Source organism: Notolepis coatsorum, assembly GCF_963971535.1.
Source record: "Notolepis coatsorum genome assembly, chromosome: 1".
NCBI lineage: Eukaryota > Metazoa > Chordata > Actinopteri > Aulopiformes > Paralepididae > Notolepis > Notolepis coatsorum.
The window spans coordinates 156,092,590-156,118,653 of NC_140165.1; the positions used below are offsets into that span (position 1 = coordinate 156,092,590).

The 26,064-nt window shown below is 44.1% G+C and overlaps 1 protein-coding gene across 1 annotated transcript in view; it reads right to left on the reverse strand.

The window, feature by feature from the left end:
- Nucleotides 1–7,080: 7,080 nt before the first annotated feature.
- The window catches only part of LOC311236107 (protein crumbs homolog 1-like), a gene marked incomplete at both ends in the record, with an annotated part of 23,727 nt that continues 4,743 nt past the window's right edge, over nt 7,081–26,064 (reverse strand). Inside the window, 12 exons of the mRNA XM_084323713.1 lie at nt 7,081–7,302; nt 8,005–8,131; nt 8,306–8,422; nt 8,518–9,379; nt 11,003–11,168; nt 13,844–14,382; nt 14,555–15,517; nt 17,948–18,061; nt 18,376–18,558; nt 21,396–21,535; nt 22,145–22,340; nt 22,795–23,496. Coding sequence (XP_084179839.1) covers nt 7,081–7,302; nt 8,005–8,131; nt 8,306–8,422; nt 8,518–9,379; nt 11,003–11,168; nt 13,844–14,382; nt 14,555–15,517; nt 17,948–18,061; nt 18,376–18,558; nt 21,396–21,535; nt 22,145–22,340; nt 22,795–23,496 — 4,331 coding nt within the window. The remainder of the gene's footprint in view (nt 7,303–8,004; nt 8,132–8,305; nt 8,423–8,517; nt 9,380–11,002; nt 11,169–13,843; nt 14,383–14,554; nt 15,518–17,947; nt 18,062–18,375; nt 18,559–21,395; nt 21,536–22,144; nt 22,341–22,794; nt 23,497–26,064) is intronic.

The following is a 26,064-nucleotide window of genomic DNA, read 5'->3' on the forward strand; positions in this document are numbered from 1 at the left end:
GTCAAGCGATTCAGCCCGACTCCGTCGATTCCCGGGATACTTTGAGCCTGTCTGCCTTCACTTCTAATAGACACTTTAAGGTGAGAGAAGGGACAGGGTTTCTCCACAGATCAGACAATATGCAATTGAGTCATTATTCTCCTGTACTGTATCATTCTCTCACCCACTCGTCCAATTTAGAATCCAAGGGGCTGGCTGACAGCTGGATATCTAATGATGTTCCATTGTGACCCGTAACTATTAGCCTTGCTGTGTGTGTGTGTGTGTGTGTGTGTGTGTGTGTGTGTGTGTGTGTGTGCGTGTGTGTGTGTGTGTGAGTGACTGTGTATTAAGCTTCAGAGACACAGCCTCTCGTCTGCAGCGACGGTGCAGGCAGCACTCTGGGCCACAGCTTTATTCATGAGAGAGATATGGGAGCTAGAAGGGTTAGCTATTTAAATTGATCTGATGAGCAAACCCAGCGATGTGAAATAAACACACTTAAACTTGTATCACTCCTCTGCTCTTGTCTCTCTCAGCTCATCTGGAGCTGCAGCTCGTTTCTGCCCTCTGGTGGTCGGAGAGGACACTGCTACGGCTACTGCGACTGCTAAGGATTGTTCTCCCCTGGAATTTAATGTCCAGATACCTTTTGGCAAATTAGAATTGTATTCTTATTGAAGTTTGAGTGAATCTCTCATTATGTAAAGCTTTCGTTTGCATAATGTTTGTGTCAACAATGTCATGTCGCTCTGCAAATTTGAACGTTGAGCTTATAGTTTCAAAGTGTTGAGACTACTTCATTCAAAATTACATTTAGAAAATGTATTTTCTCCTCGTCCATAATATTAGAATATCAACTCTTCCATAAGTCAGTCTTTGACAGAGGTGTCAAGAGAGTTCGAGACAGAGGTCTTTACAGAGTGAGACACTGCAAAAAAAGACTGGCTTAGCAAAAGATTTGATCTTGTATTAAGCCTCATCATACTTATTTAAAGATGTTGGGATATGTTAAAGGTGCACTATGCAGCTTTGGGAGATAAATCAATTAAAAAAAATTAAATTATATGGTATGGTATATTTTCATAACTGAACAAACAAACTGTCGGACTCTGGAACACTGTTTGAAGCTAGAAATGTGCTGTTTCACTGCAGTCGTTTACAGTGGCAGGGCCCGCAATTTTGTTTACAAACATTCAAAGAAGGCTTACGTTTGGTTCACAGTGCCTCAACATGATGATTTATGTCATGATGACATAACATACAGTAGCCCTTTTCAGCTATAAATCCCACAATAATTCCACAATGGAGAATCAAATCAAATCAAATCAAATCAAATCAAATTTATTTATAGGGCCCGACAACACACGTTAATGTCCCCATGGGCCGTACAGATCTTCTTTAAACAAGTCAAGAAGAAAACATAACAATAAGTCAAGAACAGAACAAGAACACCATAAGGTCCAAACATTTTTAGATGAATGCAAATAAATGAAAGAATGCAAGCACTCCCAGACATACCCCACGCGAAGGTAAGGAAAAACTCACTAAAACCTAACAATAGGTAGAACCTCCATTCTTCCGGCTTTAGGTTGTTCACAAACAAAGCAAGCAAAAACAAGCAAAGACAGCAACAATGCCATTCTGTCTGAACGCACCATCTTGTGTGGATTCAGACAGAATGGCATGATGCCATGTTGCCCATAGGCGGATAGAACCAGTGCGTCTCAGGTTTTTGACAGCGAACACAATGGTGGTGTCCGTTTCAAAATGCCGCCACAATAATTTTAAAAATGTTGGCACCGGAAGGCCCCAAAAGAGGAATTCTACCCGCATTTGCTGATTATAGGTTTTATTTATAGGAGTGTAATTCTCAAGTGCATGGTGTTCCGTTTTGGCAACATTTATAAAAGCCTTGCCAAAAAAGGGCACTTTGGTCATCAAGGGGCACATGGGCAAGTGCTTGGGCACCCAAAGCCCCCCCCCTGCACGTGCCTGCTTCTCAAGTTGCATATTAATTTAATTAGACATAAAACATGTAGCTTCAAGTTTCAAGTTTCTTTATTAGTTGACATGCAAAAATACAGAATACCTTCACATGGAATGCTTTTTTCTGTTATGCTCCTATTATTATGATTATTATATCATGTGGTTAGCCTTTGTTCTATCCCACCTTTCATGCTACAACTGATAGACAGCTAGACATAGCAATATTCCCAGCAGTTGGTGGTGCATGGATAGTGGCACGGGGCAGCGCTCCACTTGTGAAAATAGTTGTGGTTATGATATTACCTACAAGTTAACCCACACAACCCCGGGCAGTCCCTTTCATACTGAAATCCACCCCAGCAATTCCACTATACCTGAAGACGGCATAATGCTGCATCAAATTTGACAACCCCATTCCGTGTTTGTACCTTTCACACAGAACGGCATGGTGGAATAATGGGGTAAGATTCCCAGCTTGAATGGACAGTGTGAAAGGGGCTAACAATTCTAAGGATTACGTGTAGAGTCAATATTTTCTGCACACTAATAGCAGGTTATAGCAAATGTTAAATAAATTCCTCTCCCCCGCATAGTGCACCTGATTTGCTTACTGCACTGGCAAATAATTTTTCCTTTGTTTCAAGAAACTTGTTTTAAGATAATCTCTCTTGATTGGAGAACATTTCTTAAAACCTGTTAAACTGTAAGGTCCCATTTACTCAAGCCTAGTAACAGACACAATATGTCTGACACTGGGAATACATACCCCCAGGTCCCCAGATGTTCCTAGATACCAAGAACATGCAAATCGACCTTGTAGAAGTGGAGCAATCTTCCATTTACTTAGGCATGTACCTTTAGGCAACATTTCTGAAAATAGGGCTACAGCTTAGGTAGTTACATTATTTTGAAACTACTATGATTCTTGCACCAAGCTAAATAATCTGCCTGTAGATGCAGTGAGCACTTTGTCTTAACGAGATCCCAACATATCTTGCATATATAGCACAATGAAGCTTAATACAAGATAATAAAAAAAATAAAAAATCTCTCGCTAACCTGGTCTTGCCTACAGCCCACCTGGCTAAATGAATAGGCAATGTTTTAGAAGTCAGTAGTGAGCCTGCCTTACAATACGGTATCGTTAGTATCTCTGTGGCTGTCAGCGTTGACACGCCTCAGAAACACACACCTCTAATCTCAGCCCCCTCCTTTCTTCTCCTCCTCAACCACAATGCAGGGAGAAATGACACCCTGCACAAATATTAAACATCCTCCAAGCTTATTCCAACATCTTCTTCTCTCTAACGCTCCATACACCCCCCCCCCTCTCCCCCTCTCCCCCTCTCCCCCCTTCTCTCTCTCTCTCTTCCTCTCCACATCTCTGCTTGGCATTGTCTCCTCAGAAGCCATGGCAGCCGGATCATCTCTATCTCTTAGTGTCAATTAAAAGTGAAATATCTGCATTTGTCAACATATCATTTGTGGTGGGCCGTGACGCACGGCTGATTTGTCGGGCGATTCCTGACACTGAGGAGGGAGTGCCGAGACGGCCGTTTCCCTCATTAGACCCGGGTGCTGGCACCATGATGGCTGACACCACCGCGCAGCTCCGCTTCCCACCGCGCGCGACGCCTCTCCCTGACATGATACTTACCCAGGAACAGCCCTCGTCTGTCAGTCCTGTCACTCGCCAGCCAGCCATCCAGGCAGGGAGAGGTTTGGTTGGGGGATGGGGGAGGGGCGGGTGGGGTTAGGGGGGGGGGGGGGGGGGGGTCCCTGCACCATGCACCCATCTCTCTCTCTCAGGGCTGGGGAGGGTGGGATGACGAGAGAGGAGTGCAAGGCTCAACTGGGTGCCAGAACGGATCTATTTGCCCAAGTATTTATTCATCTGTCCTCTTCCTTCGATCAGAAGCCATGACCAGTAACAAATAGATCGATGACTGTAAATGATTGCTTCATCTTTGCTGAGATGAGGCTTATCTGTTTGTGTTTCCTCTGTGTGTCATACCGTGTGTGTGTGTGTGTGTGTGTGTGTGTGTGTGTGTGTGTGTGTGTGTGTGTGTGTGTGTGTGTGTGTGTGTGTGTGTGTGTGTGTGTGTGTGTGTGTGTGTGTGTGTGTGTGTGTGTGTGTGTGTGTGTGTGTGTGTGTGTGCGTGCGTGCGTGCGTGCGTGCGTGCGTGCGTGCGTGCGTGCGTGCGTGCGTGCGTGTGTGTGTGTGTGTGTGTGTGTGTGTGTGTGTGTGTGTGTGTATATATATACAGTATGTGTGCATGTTTTCGTGCTTGGAGGGGGTCATCTGAGCCAGGATTCTATCCCAACATTCCTCCCTGCTCCGCCCCCACACTGTGGGACCAGGGAGGAGGCCCGTATGCCTGTTTCCTTTCCCTTCATTAGGGAGAGAACCACTGACCAAGTCAGCACCCACCCTGGGTGGGAGTCGCACCAAGACACAAAGGAATTCACCATTAGATCTTCAAAGACACCAGAGAGGGAGGGAGGGAGGGAGGGAGGGAGGGAGGGAGGGAGGGAGGGAGGGAGGGAGGGTGCAAAGCGAGAAACAGAGATGAAAACGAGAGTGGTGGGGGTAGTAGATAAAGAGAGAATACTGTAAATGGATCTTCTATCAATTTCAATATTTCGATATTCTCTATGAAGTGCTTATAGCCCACACTTTGGTAATCCTGTAATTTACAGCTCCCAGGTTCCCACAATTATTGTGCAATTTGACAATAACATATGGTCCAAAATATGGAATTATTTTGGGGTTTTGATTTGAGTCACTAATATTGCCCTATTTTACACTGTGTACTTTTTGCATAGGACTCTGAGAAACATGTAAAGCATGTGTGCACATTTCAGAGCATAATAATCAGCCATTTAGTGTTTCTGGAGCAGGTACTGTAGGGGTTCAGTGTATTATTTGAGGACACGGAGGAACGAACCCGCAACCATCCGGCTACAGGATCGTCTCTCAAACTACCCTGAGCTGTGATTCACAAAACTATAAATACTGCAAGAAAAAGGGAGACTGGACACTGGTTTTCTTTATATTATCAGTGCCACCTAGTATGGCAGCAGTAGGCATGGTTTATCAATACATGTACATACTTTCTGGATATTCTTTCTGGTGCATATTTGTTTTTGCTTATGTGTATACCATCTCCAGTCTTGTGCCTGTCCCCGACTATCTCAGTTAGAATTGTCTTTCTTCAGGGGATCCATTCCAGCCGGAGAAAATTCATTTAGAATGTTCATCTCCGACCGGATGGCCCCCCCTGACTCAATATCACAGACCACTCTCCACCCGTCTCCCATAGGATCACAGGATTTTATATTTAGAAACCGAGGAAAAGTCACATTCCATGTTTCAGGTTCTGAATTCCATGACAGATATGCTCTACTACTATAGAGTTCCACAGGATACCCACGCAGACTGTCCTATACAATTATCATTTCTGTTATATTATATTATATTAATAACTGTATCATCTACAGTATGTTACTACCAAAAACAATCTACAATTTACACAAATAATTCATGTTTTATTATTTATTGACATATTTAACATCCAGTGACTTCAGAATTGGTGCTGTTTCCCATTACAGTATATTTAAATATACACAAAACGACAGTGTCGCTATCCAGTTGGATTGAAAGAATACATAACATTTTCTTATGATGGAGTTTATTATTATGGAGTAATCATAGAATACTTCCCATAAACCAGTGTTCTCAGTACATACATCATACCGAACTGTGGCGTACTGTACACAGTACAGCTCTAGTAGAAAAAGTCCAGTGTAAAAGCAACTACCATTCTGTACATAGTTGAAATATTTATCATTCCAACATGTATAGTCCGTCGCATGAGCCCCAGTGTGTGCCGTCTTTCTATGCACAGTATAATACTGTTAACCATAATATTTTCTTTAATACTGAAACAGAGATGCTCTCGAGTATTTACCCAGTAGTTTTTCCCTGTATACCTAATGAGTTACAATCATCACAGTGATTTTCCATCACTGACCGTCCCTTTCAGATACTCTACACAAAGGCTTTGATCAGCGGGGGAGGAGGGGTCATAAACACATAGCACACAGCTTGAAAGATAAGTCATGGGATGGCTTTGATAACATTGCATGGGGTGCAGGCAAACATAAAGGCACACAAGCAACTCACCATGTGCACATTGTTATTGTTGTTATTGTTATAATACATTTTTATAACAATCAGACTTTTTGTTTTCAGCTGTTTGTTGAATATAGCTTTTTCAGGAAGCGTGTGCCACAACAGCCATTCACATGAAAACAGTACAGTGCATCAACCTGCAGAAGTAGATTAAGATTGATTAGCGCTCCGGCGCCTTTAGTGGAAAGTGAAAGCATCCTGATTAAGTGGTTTGTTAAGTTAGCGGGACAGATATTCTTGGCTGAAAGACAGGCAAGTTAGTAGTTTGACTTCCTTGGTGCATGTGAGTCCAGTGGTATCAGAGTTTAAGATGATAATACAAAGGTATTTTACAGTGACCTTAACTTGTTCAGAGCACATCACTTAACAGTTGTGATTGGAGGATCAACAAAAGAGGGCAGGGTTTGAGATAGGTCAATTATGTTACATGACAGAAAGACAAGGAGGAAAATACACAGCGACAAAGCATGGGTACAGTGGTTTACCTACATTATTAACCTACAGTAGTGCACATCGATTAGATTAAAATAGAATGATTATCATCGTAAGTCAGCATGTCTGTGATTCGTGATTCCTCATAGGATCACTGTGGGACGCTGCCGTGAAGTCCACAGGTAGGTCGTCTTGTGTCAATATCATCCTCAAGATCAGCAAGACCAGGCGATCCTTTGTCAAGACTCACACCGACAGGAACGCCTGAGTAACGGGGAGGAGGCGACCTCTCCCAGCCTCGGTGTCCATCCCTGAGGCTCAAACCTCAGCAGAGTCTTTCCCCAGCAAAGGGTTCAGCCTTTAGTGTATCCCCCTCCCCCATCCATTCCCTGGGGGGGCCAGCCCCCAGCAGCCTGGCACCACGGGGAGGGCATTACTCCCCGGGTGGCTCCTCGTCCCTTAGATACTTAATGATGTCTGCCTCCTCAGATCAGCCTCTCCTCGGGGGGCACTTTGAGCACGCTGCCCATCTCTAGCCGAGCTCCAGCCACCTCCTGCGAGCTCGGGCTGTAGGTGCCCTCCGACTGGCGCTTCTTGCGGGCGGTCATGACGAGGAAGAAGACGACCAGGATGGCCACCAGTGCACACAGAGTGGTCAGAGGGATGGCCACCACCAACCAGGGAATAGGCTCTTCTTGCGCCAGTTTCTACAGGGAGGGGCGGATGGGGGTGGGGTAGCAGAGGAGAATACAGAAGAAAAAAGGTTTTGCAATTCATCTGATAAAATCTTGTTATATTTTATATGAAATCATGTTTTAAAAGCGTGTTAAGAATAATTTTTATGGGTGTTGCTATATGTGTTGTTTAAAAAGTTACAATCTGGAATTTATTTGACCATAGCTATGGATATATTCATAGCTATATTTTGTGTTGAGTTGAATGTGTAGACGGGGAAGATGTTTTTGTAGGAGAAAATGAGAGAGAAGAATGTGCAACAGCTGCACTAGGATCCTTTTAATGACATCCCATGTGTATGAGCATGACTGGGTGTGCATTTAGTTTTTGATGAATAATTTAAACAAATGAGGATATCAACCACAGAGTGTTTGCTGTATTTTAGGTTAGGGTTATCTATGATCTCCAGTGAGGTTAAGGTGAGAGTTAGGTTTATAAATAAACCTGCATAAAGATATGTGGAGAACTGAATGAGATGAATACATAAACCATCACATGTTCACTGTAATTAGAGCCTTACTAACAGATTATTGGCCTAAAAAAGCTCACATTTACCAACCTGATGGGGAATATGCAAAATCACAGTTTCCCCACATGTATCGAAACACATGCATGATGAGTGTACAAGTACGTCACTAAATATGTACATTACATTACTCACTTACGTCACTTACATTACTTTCACACAGTTGTCCGCTGAAGCCAGACGCGCACATGCACTGGAAGTGGTTCAGTCTGTCCAGACATGTGGCACCATTGAGACATGGGTCGGTCTTGCACTCGTCTATTTCTGTCTCACACCTGAAACGCACATCACAAGGGCTTTAGGACAACGCTGGCTGACAGACCAGCAGGACGGCTCGCTGGGCAGAATCCCCCCACTTTGATCTGGCTGACTTACTTCCAGGAACCTTTTCCATTGACTTATATTGTGCATAGACACATTTCATGTAATGAGTGGTAATGAGCCCTCACCTGTTCCCAGAGAACCCAGGCTTGCAGGTGCAGTTGCCCCCCCGGATTCCATCCATACAGACCCCTCCGTTGAGACACTCAGTGTTCGCATCACACGCCACTGGGGGGAAACGCCATCTAGGAAACAAAATGTATATTTAATATGATTAGAGGAGTTCACTTCAGTGAATTGCATAGAAATGAGCAACTCAATAAATTTGGTCTGTACTCACTGGCAACGCTTGCCGCTGTACCCAGGCGGACAGGCGCAAGTGTGTATATCTCCAGCCTCCAGGCAGGTACCTCCGTTCTCACAACTGAACTCCAGGCAGTTATCCACCTCCTCCTGGCAGTCCTTGCCCACGTATCCTGGCTGGCACACGCACTCGTACTCCGCCATCAGGTTGGTACACGTGCCGTAGACACAGGGGCCTGAGGCGCACTCGTCTATCTCTCTCTCACAGAGCTCTCCCTCCCATCCTGGGGTACAGCTACAGTTATAGTCATTGAAGTGGTCCTGACACACGCCCTGGTTGAGACAAGGCTGGGGATCGCACACCGGAGCACCGTGGCAACCGCCAGTGGGCTCACGCCCGCCATGTCTGTGGAAACTGGTTGCCTGAGGAGTGAATGGAATGTCTTTCAGAGGCAGGTAGACACCACCCACCCTCACCTCCTGTAAACATCCGGTGAAATTCTGTGCCAGCCATACAGTGGTGTGATTGAGGAAGTTAAGGTTGCCACCCATTCTCAGGCTGCTACCCACTCTCTGCCCGTCCACCGTGAGGCGCCATCGGGACGTGGGCTGCATGGGGTCGGACATGGCCAGGTGGATGTGGTGCCAGGCCCCGTCGTTGAGGGTCATCTCACTGGTGAAGGCCAGCAGCTCTGGGCTATCACCGCTGCGGATCTTGACCAGCAGGGTTGAGTTGAGCAGACCCAGGCAGAGGACCTCGGCTCTGGTAGTGGCCCGCAGCAGCACAGCACTCTCTTCCCGTGTACGCAAAGCCATGGTGATACTGGTGACCGGATTCACCAGTGAGCTGTTGGCATGATACTGCAGAGCATTGTCCTGGAAGGTGGCTTCAGTGAGGCCTATATGGCGAAGAGGTAATCAAATGAGTGGTCTTACTGTACATTCAGCAAAACTGGTGACGGACAAGCCCATTTGAGCTGAACAGTGGCATTTTACAAAAACTGGACCATTTCAAAATGTAAGGGGTGTAAAGGGGACCTATTGTGAAAATGTACCTTTTGTGTTTTGCATTGTTTCAACAGAATGAGGGGATGTCCCAACACTGAGAACATTTTAAATACTGTATGTGATTCTGCCTTTTTGCAGTTCAGCTGTACCCTCCCCAAGAACCCTTCCTCTTGAATCTAGCCATTCGGAATTGCATCTTTGATCAACGTATTAGTAAGACCTCGTATGCATGTGTCTGTGCATGTGAAAATATCTTGATATCGTAAGATCTCGCTTGTGCATCTTCTCTTCTGAAGTTGAACCTAAAATATGTTTCTGACAACATTTTTAATGGTAAGTTTGATATGCTATTGCTGGATCGTGAGACATATTTGATCTGCAACGTAGTCTGACAGTTTGATTTGAATTTTCTTTGACTGTACAGGCTCACTCGCTACAGGCACAGAAACAGCCTTTGAGAACAGGACAGAAAAAAGGGGTATAAAGGCTTGGTTTAAAAAATATATTTGTAATATGTCCCCTTTAATATTGGCTACAGATCATCCATAGCAGTCCATGTCATGGTCATTCTGTTGACTATGTATGCTTTATTGTGAATTCCTTGCTCAAGTGGAAACATTCCAACATTCAGCAACGTTAAACTTGAGTGAATGCCTCCTTGCCTCGGTCTGCACCGCCTAAAGCTATCAGCCGCATCCTTCCATTGACTCATACTGTACATAGTAATAATGCAGTCTTAAAATGTATCATCATCTTCTGTCTGAAGGTAAAGGTCGTTTTTCAAAAGGACATAAAGCGGAATGTGGGCGTAAATTAATGTGGGCGTAAACGGATGTGGGCGTGCCTCTCTTATGCAGAAACGCTCTCTTACACTCTGCTACTCTTGGAATGTGCAATGTTCCACCATTCAGCTAAGCTTGCGACTGTGTAAGTCACAATTGCACAGTTTTTACAGAATAAATACGGTTTCGGCAAAAATGCACTTTAATCCAGCCTCTCTTCATCCGACAGGTGTGTTGCTGGATGCTGCCCCTAGGGGCAATGTAAAAACTAAATGAAAAAGCTGTTTTGTACACCAGGGGTAGCATCTCGCAAAACAACAGTCAGATAAACAATCAACAAAGGTCTGAAGGGTAGACTAGGTTTTTGCCTGTTAGTTCAAGTACAGTACTGTAGGTCTTGTATGCATGTCAAAATGTTTACTGAGTGATTACTGTTTGTAAAGTTGCAGTCCATTGTTTCAATAATGATAAGAAAAGCTCCTTTTGTAATCGCTGCCTCATTTTCTAATACTGCGCACAGGTGGCAGAGAAGCCTGTGAGGCTTGTGGAATTGGTTCCATGGTGTTTCCGCAGGCGTTGGCTGCAGCTAGGGGCGCAGACTGGACCATTTTTGTTCTTTTTGAAATAGTTTAGGTGACACTTGCATTCTTTGGAAAATATACCTGTTAAAGAGATTCACTGTAATTGTGTGTGTGTGTGTGAGAGGAGAAAGAGACTGGGAGAATTACTCACACTCATATCCATCTGCCAAGTCCACACACTGTCCGCCCTGGAAACAGGGGTTATCAACACACCATAGCCGTGTCTCACAAACACTGCCTGAGAAGTTCACCAGACAGTCGCATGTAAAGTCATTCCAGGTAATGTGACATCGTCCTTCGTTCAAACAGGGCTCGGCCTGTGGAGAGAGACACACTGATGTTACTAATTTTGGTAGCACTTTATAATAACACCCTGTTATAATACATTTATAAGGTATTTGTAGATAATGAACTAATCATGAACAAACCATTTATATACATTCATAAATGATTATTAAATCATTTATAACTATATTTGTATACCATTTACAAAGTATTTATAACGCATTAGTGGATAATGAACTAATCATGAACAAACCATTTATATACATTCATAAATGATTATTAAATCATTTATAACTATATTTGTATAACATTTACAGATTAGTTCTACATTATTTATAACTCATTATCAACATTGTTTGTACTTGATTTGTTCATCATTAGATAATGTTGTTTAATGTGTAGTAACACATTTGTAGATGCTTTGAAAAATGGATATGAAAAAACGACTATACAGTATCTCCATTTATTTTTCATGTTCAACAAATGATTTGTTAAGACATTCATAAAACATTTATAAATCATTTGCAGATGCTATCGTGGGGGCCAATCTGAAGTGAAGCCTATTCATCATTAACAAATGTCTAATACAGTTAATTATTTGTTTACTTTTTCATCACATGTTACAAATGTTGTAGGCAGCTTTCGGATACACCCTTCTTTGTGACATCAAACAGTGATAGAATTAGGACTAAAGATAAATGCAATTTTATTAACATATGAAATACATGTGCATGACATATAGTGTAACATGGGGGGGCGCTAGGACCCAGGAGCACCGTGGCCAAGTATTGAAGAGTATCTAGAGAGGAAGTATCACGCGAGCGAGACTTGACGTCACGTGTGTTGTGTTGCCGTCTGTTTGAATGGAAGCACAAGTTATCCGTGCTGCTCCTGCCCCACGCTTTTAATAAGGTATGAGGAGGTTAAACACCTCAAAGGTCTAAACACGGATAACTTGTGCTTCCATTCAAACAGACACACGTGACGTCAAGTCTCGCTCGCGTGATACTTCCTCTCTAGATACTCTTCAATACCTGGCCAGGGTACTCCTGGGTCCTAGTGCCCCCCATGTTACACTATATGTCATGCACATGTATTTCATATGTTAATAAAATTGCATTTATCTTTAGTCCTAATTCTGTCACTGTTTGATGTCACAAAGAAGGGTGTATCCGAAAGCTGCCTACAACATTTGTAACATGTGATGAAAAAGTAAACAAATAATTAACTGTATTAGACATTTGTTAATGATGAATAGGCTTCACTTTAGATTGGCCCCCACGATAGCATCTGCAAATGATTTATAGATGTTTTATGAATGTCTTAACAAATCATTTGTTGAACATGAAAAATAAATGGAGATACTGTATATTTTTTCATATCCATTTTTCAAAGCATCTACAAATGTGTTACTACACATTAAACAACATTATTTAATGATGGACAAATCAAGTACAAACAATGTTGATAATGAGTTATAAATAATGTAGAACTAATCTGTAAATGTTATACAAATATAGTTATAAATGATTTAATAATCATTTATGACTGTATATAAATGGTTTGTTCATGATTAGTTCATTATCTACAAATACCTTATAAATGTATTATAACAGGGTGTTATTATAAAGTGCTACCCTAACTTTGTATTACAGTTTAATTTATCCTCACATCTCTTACTGCAATATAATTTGGGCCAACACTTACCCTTCTTACTTACAAGCAATCCATAGATCTCAGAAATCCTTTGTAAGAATTGCAACCAACTCTTCTTATTTAGCCCAAACCAAACCATTATTTAAACAACTGCAACTACTCACAATTTATGAGGTCAACAAGTAAGTAAAAAGTAATTGGTCTTCCTTCATCTTTACCTATTTTCTTTCAAAGTTATTTTGAGTTTAATTCTCATTATCATGCACATCTCACAAGAAGAAATAATGACTTACACATTCCTTTCTGTATGACCTCTGTTGCCAAATTATCATTTGTCTATCAAGGTGCAGTGATGTGGAATGATGTAAAAAAATCTAACAGAAACATGGTCCACTTTAAATACATTTAAAAGCAAGCTTAAAAAATAACGACAGATCCTGTAGTAAAAAAAATACAATGTATTTTTTCAACATTGTAATTGTTGTAGCTATAATGTTGTATTGTATATATCTGTGTGTATGAGAGAGGGATATGCGCATGTGTGTTTGCGCATAATGTGTGTGGGGAGGAGGGGTGTGCAGGTTTTCTATATAGGTTTTAAGAGGGGGGGTCGCTTATAAGCCCTCGGGCTTTATGACCTTTCCTGCACAATTGAACTGTTCTTCTTTTACTTCTTTTTATTCCAGAATGTATGTTTGTAAGTGCAAATAACAATAAACAAATACATAAACAAATAACCAGATGGATGGATTAAATGTTAATTTGATTAAATGTTTTGAGCCGGTGGACGCTGCAGAGGGGATTGTGCTCACTACCAGATCACAGGCATTCACCGATAAATCAGTGTTAGTAAGAAGAATGCAGCTGTATTTTTTGCCCACCAAGCCCATATCAAGCAGTACGTTTGGACACAACTGATCTATATTCCATACTGCTCCGAAACGCACAGATCTACCTTCCTTGATAGAAAGGCATTTGTGTTCCCCTGAGCGGAGGGGATTTAGATCTACAGTAAACAAGTCCAGTGGTGACCATAGATTATATACTTTACCTTGCAAGTGTCATCACTTTGACATCCATCAAGCACATTCTCGTTTGCACTTGCGCGATATACCTCCTCCTCTGGGTGGTTGCTTATGGTCAGATGCTTGTGGTCCAGGCGAATGTCCTGCAGGCAGCCCTTGAAGTTACCCCCCCAGGGGGCTATGTTCTTGCCTGCAGGGAGCCCCCCTATATACGCCACATCCCCAGCCTCCACGCTCACATTCCCTAAGGCTCGCTGGTTGCCTGCCTTGGGGAACACCATATGGCCGTGGCGCACCCTCACTGTCACCAACTCATTGTGGCCTTCGGTGACAAATACGGCTTCAGACAGCAGTGTGGTGTGAGGGCTGTAGACAGCAAGAGTCCCGTTGCGAAGGTAAACGGTCAGGTAGGGAACTTCTCCTCTGCTGAGCTGTAGGAGCAGGCCGTTATGTTTGAGGGAACGCAACACAAAGGAGATGCTGAAGTTGTCTCCATGGGTGTCCTGGATGTCAAAGGAGACGTAGCTGGTTGTGTTCTCATGGCTGAAGGTCCAGGACGGGTACTCTGAGATGGGGAGGCAGAATATTGTCAGCAGAATGTATTGTAATTGTAAATAATCAACAATTAACATTCTTTTTTGGGTGATTTTGCAGGGTATTCTGTGGATAGATCTAGAGAAAAACAAAACGATCCTTTTATAGAGAATAGTTATTACATGTGATATGAGAGTCCCTACCTTCCTCACAGCTCGCTCCATAGTATGGTCGGTGGCATTCACAGCTGGCACGGACCCACATGTCCACACAGCGTCCACGCTGGGAGCAGGGGTCCTCTTGGCACCAGTCGTTCTTTTTGGCACATCCCAGTTCCATACCTCTGTTCTCCTCCTCACTGGCAAGATCCTGAGGCAGCAGCAGCCTATGGTCCACCTGGAGATCTTCCATACAACCAAGGAAGCTTCTTCCACTGGCTGTGTGGCCCAGATATCCCTCTGGCACTCCCCCCACATACACCTGTTGGAAGAGGCTGGGCTGGAGGAAGATGAGATGATTGTAGCCTTCGTTCTTCACAGTACACCCTTCTCCATCCCCACAGCTTGGTCCGTTTACAACCAAAACCAGCCTCTCATCCATGGTCACGGTGGCCTGGTGCCATTCTCCGTCATTGACCGGTCGAGTGTGGGTGACCTGCAGTACCTTCCCTGACTTGACCCTAGCCTGAAGTAAGCCCTCTACTAGCTCGAGAGAGACAAAGCCCTCTGCGGTCCCTCGGTAGTAGAGCACCATGTCGGGCAGAGTGCTCTTGAAGCGGAGCTGCATGTGAAGCCCATTGTTGGGATCTGTCTCTCTCTTGGTCCTGTTCTTGACCTCAGGCAACTGGGTGAGGACATAGCCGTCAGAAGTGAAGGAGAAAGTGGTGGAGATGTTACAGCGCTGCCCGGCGAAGCCTGGTGGACAGACACAGGTGTAGCCATGCATCCCATCATCTGTCAGCATAGGGACACAGGTGGCTTCATGTTGACACCGGTGCTCACGACAGCCAATAAGGGTGACGTTACAATCTTTACCGCCCCAGGGTTCCTGGCCCGGCTCTGCCTCGGTGCAGTGACACGTGTGGGAGTTGACACCGTCCAGGCATGTGGCACCGTTCAGGCAGGGATCACTCTCACACTCGTTGATGTCCACCTCACAATGTACACCTGGATGGACAATAAGACAACTTTGACATTTACAGAATACTATGGATTATGCCTGATGTACTATACTTCACATGTGGAAGTTTGACACATACTGTAGGTTCAACTCCCTCAATCAGCAACTTAAACAGATCTACTGTGTATCTTCAGGAGACTTACTGTATGCTTGGAAAATCCAAACCAAATGACTTAATAAGATACAGAGCTGGGATTATTGGCAGGAAATGGCAGTTAATTGGATCCGCTGATTGTTTTCCTTAACACAATTAAAGCATGTCTGTAATATTTATTAGATCACGTCAGACCTTTGAATTATTGCAGTGTATGCTAATCAAATAAAACTGTTTCTTGCTATACCTCAAACAAATACTGGTTAGCTACCGTTATATTTTTTATTCAGAGAACCAATATGCATTGTAAAGAGCTACCCATAACACTGATCATCAACTTTCATTAGCATAGCCTTCTAGGATACTCTTCACCATCAGCCCATTGCATAGAAACCCTAACGCTGTTCATGTTCGGTCGACCAACGCTCATCCCATTCTCACATGGCTCCAGCTCACACTCATCTATATCCACCTGGCAGTTCTCCCCCTCATAACCTGTAACACACACACAACATTCATACCTTCCATCTTATACAGTAGCATTACAGATACTGTACTGTAAAGTACCTGTCTGCCTCCAAGGCCCACAGCAGCATACCAGCAGCAGCAGAAGCCCCTTCTTTCCCCCCATGCTCCACGGGACAGCAGCACCACAGAGTCAACACTCACTCCTCACACAGGCAGATCCCAAAGAAGTGATACAACCAGGCCTCTTAGTTTTCTCTCTCTCTCTCTCTCTCTCTCTCTCTCTCTCTCTCTCTCTCTCTCTCTCTCTCTCTCTCTCTCTCTCTCTCTCTCTCTCTCTCTCTCTCTCTCTCTCTAGCAAACAAATGGCAAAACAGCCTCTACTCCTCCACTCTGTACCAGGCGGGCAGGCAGGAGTGATTCAAGATGAGCCCTGCCCATCTTTTCCCTCCCTCCCTCCCTCCCTCCCTCCCTCCCTCCCTCCCTCCCTCCCTCCCTCCCTCCCTCCCTCCCTCCCTCCCTCCTCCCTCCCTGCAGCCCAGCCCGGACAGAGCAGCAAAGCCTCCTGCCTCCAGCTGGCTCCTGTCACTGGTGCTGACAAGAGGAATGCTGCGCTGCAGTCCCTCCCTGATCGATGTGTACGGATGCCCACTAGTGGCAGAATCTATTATAGTGACAGGAGTGGAGGCGGTGGGAGGAGGGCGCTTCAAGTAAGGCTCATGTTATGACGGTTACCACTTTACGCACCTGGAAAGTCTTACAAGTGTACGAAAAACGTACAGAATCATATTTCTTTTTGTACTACATGGTAACTTGTTTTGCCTGTTACAGATCTACAACAACAGACCAGGAGACAGACATGGAAGTGATTTGGAAAAGGTACCTTGTTTTGTATCAGGAAACAATAACTTTTTCTTTATTTTGATTCATTAGAGATTGATTGGGCTCATAAGCAGCTTTGCAGGTTTTCTGCGATGCTCCTCCTGATAATTTATTTTATTTCTTTTTTTATTTAACCAGGAAAAAGTCTCATTGAGATTAAAAAGCGTCCTGGCCAAGATAGGCAGCAGCACAGTTACAATTTCACATTTACAGACGAAAACTATAAAAAAAAATATATATAGAAATTAAAAGAAAAACAAGGACAATTCACAGAACCATTTATAGTCAGTCAAAACATGAGCAGCCAGATGTGCTGGATTCCATATCGCTTAGAAGGGTTTTAAAAGCAACCAATGAGACCAGCTCATGCAAGTTCAAGTGGTTTTGTAGCTGATTCCAGGTGGAGGGAGCTGCATATCTGAACACCCTTTTTCCCCTGTTCAGTATGGACCCGAGGGACAGTTAGTAAAAATAAGCCCTGGGAACGAAGACCATAACTGCCCATACTTTTTTGGAGAATGTACATCTGTAGGTAAGTTGGCAGCAGTGTGTTATAATGTGCCCTCTCGTCCCAGTCCACCATACCGCTTAAAGCCGTGAGAGTTACAAATACAAAGCCTTTCAAATGTGAGTTTTGGTTCTCCCCCCACCCCCATTTTGACTGATTTCTTCTAATGAGGAATTCATGCTATGGCACGCCAGGAAGAATGGTCAGCAGGAGGATTAACCCTTTATTGATTTGCCAAGGAGCCTCAGCTCTCTCTCTCTCTCTCTCTCTCTCTCTCTCTCTCTCTCTCTCTCTCTCTCTCTCTCTCTCTCTCTCTCTCTCTCTCTCTCCCTCTCTCTCCCTCTATATCTCTCTCTCTTTCTCTCTCTCTGTGTAATGTTGTATCTGTCTCTAAACCAACATACTGTATGTTAGATGATATCAGTGAGGGTGTTTTGTGGAGAGTCATTGGTTTCTCAGAGCAGCTACCTGTAAACCCGTCTGCACACACACACTGGTATGAGTTGACCAGGTCCTCACAGTGTCCAGCGTTCAGACACGGGCCGGACTCACACTCGTCCACGTTCACCGAGCAGCTGTCTCCTGCAAGAGAGAGCGTTGTCACGTATTTGCTCATGTCACTGAGTAGGCGAACCATGTAACTCTGTTTTAGGTTTTCAGAGGAGCAATGTTTTCAAACGTTATTATCTAAACATGGTAAGGTAGAGTGCTGTGTGTGATTTGGATTGCCTTTACCACTGCACATTATGTGGACTGTCCAACATGTTTCAGAATGGATTTATATGGTTCTTCAGTACAAGGGTTCATTCATGTTGGGGACTAAATCAACTTCAGTTGTCCTTAGAATTCCATTTCACTGCACTTCTATTCCAACTTGTGATTTTGATTAGTCTCACCAGTGAATCCAGCCAAACAGTGGCAGAGGAAGCCGGCTGCCTCCTCATAGCTGAACTCCTTGTCCAGTTCAGAAAGTACCCCGTAGTGCACCACGCCTGAGCGCTGGAAACACTCCCCTTCGTTCTCACATGGTTCCAGCTCACATTCATCTATATCCACCTGGCAGTTCTCCCCCTCATAACCTGTAACACACGCACGCACACACGCACGCGCGCGCACACACACACACACACACACACACACACACACACACACACACACACACACACACACACACACACACACACACACACACACACACACACACACACACACACACACACACACACATGCACATACACACGTGCACACACACAGTATACACACAGAATTATGACAATATTAATCCCAGCAAGACTGCACATGTATGCACCTTATACTATCGCTATGTGTGCTCATGCATCACTTTTCATAATTCAACACAGCACTAAATAATTTAATATTGATGACTTGCTGTTCCTCCATTCCTACACTAGATGGCATAGTGATGTAAAAGCACAACTACCCCTTACAAGGCCTCTAACTCCAGGGTCATAACATACTGCTCTTTATCTGGTTGATTTATATGTGGGGAAACCCCAGGATGAGACTGTTTATGAGAGCACCCTTTTTACATGTCGGTTTTATGATATCTGGAACTGCTCTAGTGTTTGACAACATGCTTTTGATGTTCAGATTTAATTTCTTTTTAATTATCTTTTTCCTCCTTTTTCCGTTTTTCTCCCATCCCAATGTTAGTCGTTATGCCAATTCCCAATCCCCTTCCTGGTCGTTGCGCACTCTACCCCCTACCGTCGGTCCGGGAGGGCGGAGACTATCACATGCTTCCTCCGACACATGTGTACCCACTACCCAGCCCACCGCTTCTTTTCACCTGACAGCGCGGACTATCACTGGGAGAGTGTAACGTGTGGAAGGTCACGCTACCTCTCTTAGATCCTTCCCTTGCTGTGCAGGCACCCGACCGAACTGTAGGAGTCGCTGTTTACAACGACCAGGACCCACCCTCGCCGGGTTTCCCACCCTCTAACACTGCCAATTGTGTTAGTATGGACGGTCGGCCAACCCGGAAGCACCACAGCTGGATTCGATCCCACTGTCTCTGTGGTGGTAGACAGATGCTTAGTCCGCTGCACTACCCGGCCGCCCAATTTCTGATTGCACACATTGAACACTTAATACGGGTTGTTGAATTTGTATTAAAAGATAAGTTACTGTGCAAAGAGGACACTTGTAATGAATGTATAAACAAACATGTTTAGAATGGATTACAATATGCACCTGTTACGCACCTATTAGCATAACTCCATGTGTATGTGTGTGTTGTAACGTTATGTTTGGTGTATTGTGTATCAGGGGTTAGAGGGGCATTAAGATCATTTTAACCTGAATTCTGTCATTCTATTGTGAGGAGGACATAAAACGAATCAATGTGTTCTGTGTCTCAAGAGCTCTGCCCCCCGAGCAACCCTCGGCAGATAACGTCACCTGACAGAGAGCAGACCTCTGCTGAACTCCAGACACTATTTCCTGAACTATTTCCGCAACTTTCCTCCACTACAGTTGAAAATAGTTAAGGAAATAGTGTCTGTAGTTCACTAGAGATCTGCTCTCCTCCAGGGCAACGTCATCAGAATGACAGAATGATTTAAATCTGTGAAATGCCTCTTTAAGGCTTGTGTTTTGTATATCTACTACTACTCATCATCTGTGTGTGTGTGATTGTGTGTACCTGGCCAGCAGAGACAGCTGTATTGTGTGTTATGTGTGTGTATTGTGTGTGGTTGTGTACCTGGCCAGCAGAGGCAGCTGTATTGTGTGTTATGTGTGTGGTTGTGTGTACCTGGCCAGCAGAGGGAGCTGTATTGTGTGTGGTGTCAGGCACGTGCACACATAGAGGCCAAGGGGTGCTTGAGCACCTGCCTTTTTGAGCTTCATCAAAAAAGTGCCCTTTTTGAGTTTTTTTTTTTTTTTTTCGCATATAGACTGCCCTTCCAACTGAAAAATGTCAGGATAGAATAAAAATATTAGGTAAAGAGAGAGAGATGCCCCATATTCCATTGCAGTTTGCACGGCCTCCTCAGCGTGCCTCTCCGCGGACCTATATATTTTATGCATAGCGTGGTGATGATGATGATGATGATAGAAACCGCTGTGGCGCATACAGTTGAATGCTGGTATTACACTCATTGAGGGACACGAAGAAGTCAAATCCGATGGGATTTGGGAATCTCAAATACAAATCGGGATTGGAATAAAAAATGCATTTATATTAAACAATACAGAATATACAGCACTTCTTGGGGTCTGTAAGGTAAGCACTTATTCCTTCCCCCCTGAACATTTATGGAGATGTATGGGCCTTTTAAGTCAGTGATAAAAGTGTCTTTCAAGGATAAGTGAGCTCCTGCACTGATTATTATAGTTCAATATTCAATATTTGATCACCAAAACCCCCCAAAAAGCATAAAAAGGGGCCCCCCCCCGCCCGAAAAGGGCCCTTAAAATCGGGCTTGCGCGCTACGCGCGCTCGGTTAATATATACACACAAGTATAGTGCCCTTTTCAGCCTTTGAGCACCTGCCCCTCTGAAGTCCTGTGCACGTCCCTGTGTGGTGTGGTTGTGTTATGTGTGTGGTGGTGTACCTAGCCAGCAGAGACAGCTGTATTGTGTGTTATGTGTGTGGTTGTGTACCTGGCCAGCAGAGGCAGCTGTATTGTGTGTTATGTGTGTGGTTGTGTACCTGGCCAGCAGAGGCAGCTGTATTGTGTGTTATGTGTGTGGTTGTGTGTGGTGGTGTACCTGGCCAGCAGAGGCAGCTATATTGTGTGTTATGTGTGTGGTTGTGTGTGGTGGTGTACCTGGCCAGCAGAGGCAGCTGTATTGTGTGTTATGTGTGTGGTTGTGTGTGGATGTGTACCTGGCCAGCAGAGGCAGCTGTATTGTGTGTTATGTGTGTGGTTGTGTGTGGATGTGTACCTGGCCAGCAGAGGCAGCTGTATTGGTTGACTCCCTCCATGCACGTGGCTGCGTTCTGGCAGGGGTCAGAGGCACACTCAGGGATGTCCTCCCCACAGTGGCTGCCTGTGAAGCCTGTCCCATCACAGTCACACTCATAGCTGGGGAACAGTAGATGCAGAGAACAAACTCTCAGAAAATAACAAAATACTATGATGAACATTTCCATAATAGTAGCAAAAACCTATCATGGTATTTCCATCATTTTCTCGTCACTGCCATGAATGATGGAAATACAATCGGTGTCATAATTTAAAGTGGTACCATGGTGATAGATGTGACTTTTACCATGGTAGTACCATTATTTTTACAATGGCCTGTACCATGGTAAAACTGAGATTACGATCAATCTACCATGGCATCTCTTTTTGTATAGGATTCTCCCCATGTCTTTGTATGTTTCTTTCAGTTGGAGCATACTGTGTGCCAAAATACTCTTTTGGACAGATTCACCAGTTGCCTCATCCTTGGCTCGTTTAAATGGCTACATCATACCCAGCTCCCATAAATCTCTACATAGGTCTACACATAGTTATGGGCAAGGGAATTAATGTAGTAGTGTGTGTGTGTGTGTGTGTGTGTGTGTGTGTGTGTGTGTGTGTGTGTGTGTGTGTGTGTGTGTGTGTGTGTGTGTGTGTGTGTGTGTGTGTGTGTGTGTGTGTGTGTGTGTGTGTGTGTACAATATGCACATGTGTGTGTGTGTGTCCCACCTATTGACCAGGTCGATGCAGTCTCCCTCATTCAGACAGGGCATGCTGGCGCACTCGTCAATGTTGACCTCGCAGTCCTGGCCCTCGAAGCCCACCACACACTCACAGCTGTACATGGCAACGTGGTCGTGGCAGGAGGCGCCATTCTGGCAGGGCTGCACCTCGCACTCATCTATCTCCACCTCACAGTTCATCCCTTTAATACACAGAACAACACAGGCAACGGGCCAAGTGACGAGATCAGTAGCATAATTATCTTAATTAACACACAATATCCTCAAACAAAGACTATTTCTACCTGTGGAGGGAAACGTTGAGACATACAGCCTACAGCCCATACAAACATCTATTCTTTCCTATTCCCAAAAAGTATCATGGTATTTCCAGAATTTGTTGGTCACTACTATGATGATAGTGACCAAAATGATGGAAATAACATTATATTACATATATATTATATATCAGTATTGTGGTTTACATTTTATTAAAGTACTGTATGGTATTGTACAAAATTGTTACCATGGCGATACATGACTTGGCATTACCATGGTAAATTATTTACATAATGGCCAGTACTATGGTAATACTGAAATGACCAAGTTCCCATGGGAAACTAAGTATGTTATCCTCAGCAATACAAGATCTCTCACCTTTGAAGCCTGGCACACAGTCGCACCCATAGTGGTCCACCTCATCCAGACAGGTGCCGTTGTTTTGACAGGGGTGCGAGGCACACTCGTTGATGTCCAGGTCACAGTGGTAACCCTGGAAACCAGGGACACAGAAACACTGGTATCGGTTCACCCTGTCTTTACAGATGGCTCCGTTTTGGCAGGGCTGAGACTCGCACTCGTTCATGTCCTCCTCGCAGTCCTTTCCCTGGTACCCCGGGGCACACTGACACCAGGGCCCCAGGTCGGGAACGTCCACACACGTGGCGCTGTTGTGGCACGGCTCCTCCGAGCAAAGGGTGATGTTTTCTTGGCACCTGTCTCCTCCCAGGCCATGGGGACAGTGGCAGGAGTAGCCATTGTCTCCGTTCACGCAGTGCGTCCGGAGGCCCTCGCACGGGTTGCTCTCACACTCGTCCACGTCTTCGGTACAGTTGACACCCACAAGGCCCTCTGGGCAGAGGCAGGTGTACTCGCTGGTGCCCGATGTGCTGGTACAGTTGGCACATGGGGCGAAGAGGCAGGCGTCATACAGCTCATCACAGTCCTTGCCCATGTACCGCACCGGCCCATTGGGACACACGCATGCATAGTCCTCCATGTGCGGCAGACAGGTGGCGCCGTTGTTGCACGGAGACGAGAGGCACATGTCTGCCACGGCGGTAACGTTACACAGTAGACCTGGGAGGAGACAGAGAGAGGCTATCAGTAGTATGCAAGTATTCAAAAACAGTCTGTAATGTTACACAGTAGACCTGGGAGGAGACAGAGAGTCAGTCTGTAAATCTGATATTTCAAGAAACCTTTGCAGAACCACCTGAGTATAAAGCATAAAGATAAGCTTTGCAAAAAAAGTATGCAGTCCTCAATCTTCTAAAGAACCATATACTGTCAGTTTTGGACAGCCCATGTATTACTGTCCATTTATGTAGATTATCTTGAGTGGGATGAATAATGAGTTGTGCTTCAGGAAGGGAACTCTTTTTGTAGCTGATTTTATTTGCCAAGCTTGGGAAAGAAGGCAGAATGCTTTGTTTAAGACCGAGCTGTAATCTGTTTTTAGGTAATGAAATGTAATGTGTAGTGTAATAATGGAACACGGCAACAGTATTGACTGTATGAATGAATGAATGAATGAATGAATGAATGATTGAATGAATGAATGAATGAATGAATGAATGAATGAATGAATGAATGAATGAATGAATGAATGAATGAATGAATGAATGAATGAATGAATGAATGAATGAATGAATACATTTATTTAAAATGGACACCACAGCTACATTGGACCAGCCACAGTGGACAGACCAGATGCGTTGTTTTGCGTGTTTATAGCACAAGTGCTAGTTTGCAACACTAGTCCATTGAGGCTTTTCTAAAAGATATAATGAAATGAACAGTAAAATACAGAATTAAAATCAGAACAAATAGTTATCAGAGCAAGAGTCCATGATCAAAACAACAAAACCAGTCCGCGTCTACATATGTGAGCACTGCTGCTTTGATTTCAGCCATACCTTGAGTCCTCTGCTGAAGACGTTGGCATTGGACTCCAGTTTTAAGCCAGTAGGCAGAGAGTTCCATAAGTTTGCCCCGTTAACAGAGAAGGCAGACTGTCCAAACGAACTCTTGCACATGGGAACAGTACAGTCACCATTATTGGAAGCTGTAGCAGTTGTAAAGTTCATCTTAATCACTTGGAGTGTGAATGTGATACATCACTCAGTCTCTACCATCTACTGAATAACCCGTAAGCAACACTCCAGTTAAGATATTTATCAAAAAACATAGACTTACAGTATATGGTTCTTTATTGCAAGGCTTCAGATTGAGGATTAATTTTAAATTGTATTTAATTTTATTTAATTTTGAGTAGGCTACTTAATCGTCATGTGCAGTGTCATTTGAAATGTATCTCTTTGCATATCCCTCAGACTGACACACATGTACACTTTACAGAAAAAGACAGTCAGAACACAGGGTCAAAATCATTTGGAAAATTATTCCTAAAAGACTGCTAGTATGTACTTCTGCCCTTGATCAAGTCGCTGCATGCTAGTAGGTATGTACTTCTGCCCTTGATCAAGTCACAGCGGGTTAGTAGATATGTACTTCTGCACTTGATCAAGTCACTGCGGGTTAGTAGGTATGTACTTCTGCACATCAAGTCACTGGCATTAGAACTGGAGCTGGTCTCTGGGTGTTGGACTGTGGTGGGATGGGTTAAATACAGCGAACAAATTCCTGGTATATGTAAAAATGGACTTAAGGTAATAAGTAAAGTAATAAGTTATTACTTTACGTAATAAAGGGATTCTAATTCACCTATCTCAAAGTTTGTCAGAGGGAAGCAACAGTTGTGATTGGAGGATCAAGAAAAGAAGGCAGGGTTTGAGGTCAATTCTAATCCAATGTCTAGCTCATGGACACCTCGACTAGGAAAAGACACATTGACTGCTTAGTAGATTGGATCTGTGACCCAATGACCTTCCAAATACTTTCAACTCCTGTAAGTGTTTGTTTTGAATCCTCAAGGAGGGCCAGATGGTTGGGATTTGCATTTTAACTACTGGCAATTCGGGAGGTTTTTGGCATATCCAGGCAAATCACTCATACAAACAATAAAGAGAGATGTGTGACAAAGGTCAGGGGTTAGCTCTGCTGACCCAATGAGTGACCTCACACTGTACTGTATAGGAGGAGACCGCTGGTATATAACATACGTGAACACATGGTGCTGGTGAACGGAGGGTTGGTGGTTCAAGGCTGACGGAGGACAGGTGCTGAGTGGGTAGTGGCTGCTAATGCCTAGTGACCACCGTTGCACATAACGTTGACCTCTCCTTTGTCTTTGGAGAGGTGCTTAGAGACCAATCTTATAATGGAGAGTAGAAAGCCCCTCTTGCCTCCAGACTTATAGGGTCAGACCAGATGGTGTCAGAGAGTAAACTTGTTACACTCAGTCCATGGGCAGCTGTCACCTGGCATATTGTGAATGAAAGTCCCACTCACTGTGTACACACACAGCTCTCTCCGAGCGGCTTGACTCAAGGGGGCCGGACTGGATCTGATTGTCTCTCATAGGCAGTAGTGACATTACTATAAATCCTCTTAAGACTTTTCCGGCCATTGAATTACCCTCATGGAACGTTCCTTCTAGTAAAAGGGTAAAATATTGTAGATTCTTATGTATGAAGAAGGGATATGTTTCAAGTTTCAAGTTTGTTTATTATTTGTCACAACAAA